At 51.8% G+C, this 4,631-nt stretch overlaps 1 protein-coding gene across 1 annotated transcript; it reads right to left on the reverse strand.

Moving 5' to 3' along the window:
- Positions 1–2,291: 2,291 nt before the first annotated feature.
- Positions 2,292–4,457, reverse strand: LOC123104541 (protein STAY-GREEN, chloroplastic). The gene is made up of 3 exons (XM_044526410.1): positions 3,964–4,457; positions 3,519–3,860; positions 2,292–2,977 (listed from the first exon to the last, which is right to left on the reverse strand). The coding sequence occupies exons 1-3, from the start codon at positions 4,099–4,101 to the stop codon at positions 2,624–2,626; spliced, it is 834 nt and encodes a 277-aa protein (XP_044382345.1). The 5' UTR covers positions 4,102–4,457; the 3' UTR covers positions 2,292–2,623.
- Between the last annotated feature and the right edge of the window lie 174 nt (positions 4,458–4,631).

Here is a 4,631-nt window from a genome sequence, read left to right on the forward strand (position 1 = left end):
GGACTAGTAACCGTCTTAGACTCGAGACGAAAATCTCCCGAGGACTATGCAGACATGACTAAAATGCTCGAGAAGTAAGTTCAATCGATCATTATCGCACCATATAGGCAACTTTGTTCCTTTTCTGATATCAAGTAATTGTTTTCTTTGTCTCGCAGGATTTGGAAAGTATTCACTGCACAAGCTTCGGGACTGCCGGTGGAGCTGCGATAGACATACTCGAAAGTAAATAGTACTAGCTAGCTAGTTCCACGCATCTTCCGGTGATTCTAGCTACTTTCATCAATGCCATTTATAATGCTTCATTATCAGTTTGATTGACATTTATTTCTCGTAAAGTGCTTGTGGCAGGAATCCGAAAATAATTACTGTGGATACTACGTTTGTGAGTTCATCTACAACGCGACTTGCAAAAAACCAGGGCTACTCTAAAATACAATTTGAAGTGCATAAGCAATAATATTCACAATTTCATTTTATTACCATCATTTGTGTTGAGTTTCATTCATATCTATGTATTTACCCCCTTCTTCAAATTAGATGTGGCAGATGCGGGATGAACTCCTACCGCAAGAATTGGTGGGATTCTTTCTTGACCACGTTATCAATAAAGCCAAAGAATACCATGTGGAACTTGAGTTCAGATACTAGGGGATTGTAAGAGATCTTACATTGTATATATATATGTAGCCAGCAGCGTCGGATAGATATACGAAAACTTGTTGTTCGACCAATATCTCGGAGAAGGAGAGGTTGATCACTTCTCTCTGTATATGTTCATGACAATCTTCTGTACTTAATGGTTTCCTTTATTTGCTTACTAGCTAGCGTGTCGAGTCCTCTCTATACGTATAGTATGTAGCGTCCACCAAGCATGGAGATAATAGATGACACTTCTCTCTATTAGCTAGCTAACACAATATATGAAACCCCTAAATTAACCCTACAAAACCCCCCAAAACCCCCAACTCCTCTCCCCCTTTCAGAAAAAAAACAAAAACCCTAACCTCTGAACTGCCGACGCGTGGACGCATATTAGTCTCGGTTGGTGCTACCAACCGGGACAAAAGGCCCCCCTGCCTGGGCAAGCCACATCGGCCACGTGGAGGCCCATCTGTCCCTGTTGGTATAAGAACCGGGACTAAAGGTGTTGGGCTTTAGTACCGACCCTTTAATCCCGGTTGCCGAATCGGGATAAATGAGCCTTACGAACCGGGACAAATGAGCCTTTTTCTACTAGTGTCGTGAGGGTCGCTTCAATGCTTGTAGTCGTCGCTAGGTGGTTTACGGACCTAGATGTAAATTTTACTTCTATCTTATAAAAAACAGAGTTGGTGATGATGGTTTTCATGCCATCCTGCAATATAGGCCATCCGATTTATATCTGACGGATAGGAAGAAAACTATGATAATTTTGCAAAAAGATACTTACACCCCTCTCCACATTTGCAAATAAAGCATTCCCTCGTTCGTCCTTTTCTCCCACAAAATAAACTACTCATACAAATACATCTTGATATTCCGTGCAACGCATGTGCATCTTGCTAGTTAATTCTAGTGTTTTTTTTACTACTTTAATAGTTGATAATAGATTGAAAGTTTATGAAAAGAAGTATCGTGTTGCAACGAGGTTTGCAACATGATCGTATTGAGACGAGGTTTGCAACATGGTCGTACTCCCGAGCTGGCCAATCTTTTCTCTCATGGTCAGCCGACGGATGCGTAGCGCCGTCCAACAAACGATTCGCCCGTCACTGCGACGCGGACAGTAAACTCGAAACGACGTGTCGAGCAGTGGAGCCGTACGGTGTTTTAGCGGTAGAAGAAGGATGTGAAACGCTTGCACGCATGAACTACCGCGGGTGCGGACAAAGTTGCAGATCCCAGCCATGACGCAAACCACTAATCAAACCGAAATCACCTTCCACCTCAACGTGTCATCCGTCCATCCATCCACCGTTCCACTTAGCCAAGTGATCCTGAATCGGCCAGCTCGAATCGATCACTCGTGAGAAAGTTCCCGACCCAGTTTTACCCAGACCGGCACGCCAACCCCGACAGCTACCGTTACCAACGCACACACTTTCGGTTCCAGAGCAGAGAAATACTGTACAACGGTTGCCAAATCCGCAACGACTCCAGAGCCCAGAGCCGTCCCGACACCTCCCGATCGTGACACGACTGAAATTTCACGTTTATTCCTACACAAACCCAGTGCGAACACCGTCCAAATGAAGCAGCGAAATGTTCCTACTCCCTAGGAGTAGTATCTTGCAGCAGCAACATCGATCTTAGAATGCACTCCCAAATGATTCCCTTTCTTTGCCCGTACGTACAACAACGACTGATAATGTGATTTCTATTTACAAGCCAAGGTGCTAGCTAGCTAGATCACCACACCCATGGAGTTACATTTACCTGGCTAAACCTAAGAATGCACTGCGGCTGAGCTAATTAATTATCAAGCTGCTAGTAGGAGTATCAATTAAAGAATAGCGCAGCGCATGCATGCATGCAATGGCGGTCTCTTGCCGCCACCGCATGCGCTGCGTTGCATCCGTCTACGTATGTACCTTGGCGAGCTGAACGATTCGGTCGGCTAATCTGTGTCCGCACTCCGGCTTCACTGCGGCGGCGCCTGGCCGGCGTCGGCGGCCATTTCGTGCTCCTGCGGCCAGGGGATGAGGCACTCTGGCGGGAAGCAGCAGTCGCACTGCCCGGGGCACCGCCGGGGCCACTGGCCCGCGCGCACCGCCCGCTCGTCCGTGGCAGTGGCCACGGCTGCGTCGGCGGCTGGGGAGTCGGCGGTGGCGTTCTCGTCGTCGTAGGGCGCGGCGGCATCGCGGAGCGGGCCCCAGCACTCGACGCGGTTGAAGTTGGGGTTGTTGGAGTGGAAGTAGACCCACACCGTGGCCTCCTCCAGCTCCGGGTGCTGGCTGAACAGGCTGCCGTCGCCGTGCACGAACGCCTTCAGAACCTGACCAAACCAAAGCAGAGTCAGAACTCAGAACATGTGTCCTATGCACCGTGCCAAGAGAACAAGCCACTTCACTGTCTAGCCACAGCAAATTTCGCAGATAATATTGAAATTTCTACAAGCAGTGAATTATAGTAGTAAATTTCTGCACATTTAATCTTCATCTGGAACTTTTGTTAAGGCATCAATCAGCTTGAGACCACAGTCGTATGATTAACTCAGGAGATTCTGTCCAAAATTTAGCCTTCCCAAGGCGGCAGACAAGATTGCAAAGCAAAAGATGACCTAGTCCAAAGCCCACAGCTAGCACATGCTGAAACTGTACGAGGCCAAAATAATGGTGACACGGACATAAAGACACTGTGTGTTGATCACGCTATGGAGAATCATGACGCTGAAGAAATTGGCCATCGAATTCGTGGCCAAAAACTCTCGCAGAGCGAAGAAATTCGTGGTCTTGAAAGAAAATACTATGTGGACGTGCGGGTGCCCACGTTGCGCCGGTGTGGCTGGCGATCGGCGTTGGCAGGTTGGGACGTACCACGGGGAGCTCCTTGCGGAAGATGTAGTAGCGGAGCGGCGCGATGAGGTCGAGCAGGAAGTGGCCGCCGGAGATGTGGCAGTGGACGTGCAGCGACATGGCGCCCTGCACCTTCTTCCACTCGGCCACCACCTCGTCCCGCTGCAGGCGGTTGTACCAGCCCTGCAGCTGCGCGGCGTGGATGGTGTGCGACACCGCCAGCGTCAGCCGCGCCGTCACGTCGCTGTGGGTGAGCGTGTAGGTCCGCGGCAGCTTGCCCGGGTGCTTCTCCTCATCCACCCCCACGAACAGCACCTTGAGCTTGGACGCCTCGAAGATGGCCGGACCAAACAGCCGCGCCCGCTGCAACCCACAAAAACAGAGCATCCAGTTCGTCAGCCCATCAAGTCACCGGCAGGAGATATAGAGAGAGGAGCAGACGGTAAGCGGATGTGATTCTTCTTACCGGCACGACGTGGCGCCTCCGGCGGCCGAGCACGAGCACCTTCCCGGGGAGCGCGCCGGCGAGCCGCGTGCGCCGCTGCTGCTGCATCTGCTTGAGGTGCGAGATGGGGAGCAGGGACATGGTGGAGGCGGTGGCCATGTCTGCTAGGCTAGCTAGCTCCACTAGTACCAGTGAGGATCTTGTGCTCTGGCTTGGGTTTCACCTCGGAGGCAGACAGAAGTGGGAGCTGAAGCAGGGGCCAAGAAAGGAAGCCTATGGGGAGCCTATGAAACAGGGTCGGCAGCCGGGGTTGCCGGCTAGTTAACCAACCGGCGACGCTGTAGCTTGCACGCCTCGCTCAACCGGAGGAAGAAATCGATCGGCGACCAGGTTCAGCCGAGCGGAATCGCGTGTGCGTGCGGCACAGGCAGAGGGAAGGGAGCTCAATAGGATTCGTCGTTTGTTCCCCAAGTGGCACTGCTCGTCGGTCAGCTCGGGCTAGGAGAGTTATAGGGGGGCGGTTAGGGTAGGGCAGGGGTCAAGGAAGGAGGAGGAGGGTGGTGGTGGTGGTGGTGGTGGAGTGGGGGGTCGGGAAACGTCGCGGTTGTGTGCCGGGCGAGGAAAGCTCCGTCGCGGGGCGGGGCGGGGCGGACGAACGAGGAAAACGCGGGCAAGCGATCGGTGGCGTG

Source organism: Triticum aestivum, chromosome 5A (assembly GCF_018294505.1).
Source record: "Triticum aestivum cultivar Chinese Spring chromosome 5A, IWGSC CS RefSeq v2.1, whole genome shotgun sequence".
Taxonomy (NCBI): Eukaryota; Viridiplantae; Streptophyta; class Magnoliopsida; order Poales; family Poaceae; genus Triticum; species Triticum aestivum.

What these genes read in the sequence shown, in the direction of transcription:
- LOC123104541 (XM_044526410.1), bottom strand. Translation starts at nt 4,101, where the DNA reads ATGGCCACCGCCTCCACCATGTCCCTGCTCCCCATCTCGCACCTCAAG. An exon ending in GGAGGCGCCACGTCGTGCCG is followed by an intron (nt 3,861 to 3,963) that starts GTAAGAAGAATC and finishes TGTGGGTTGCAG; the next exon opens with CGGGCGCGGCTGTTTGGTCC. An exon ending in TCCGCAAGGAGCTCCCCGTG is followed by an intron (nt 2,978 to 3,518) that starts GTACGTCCCAAC and finishes TGGTTTGGTCAG; the next exon opens with GTTCTGAAGGCGTTCGTGCA.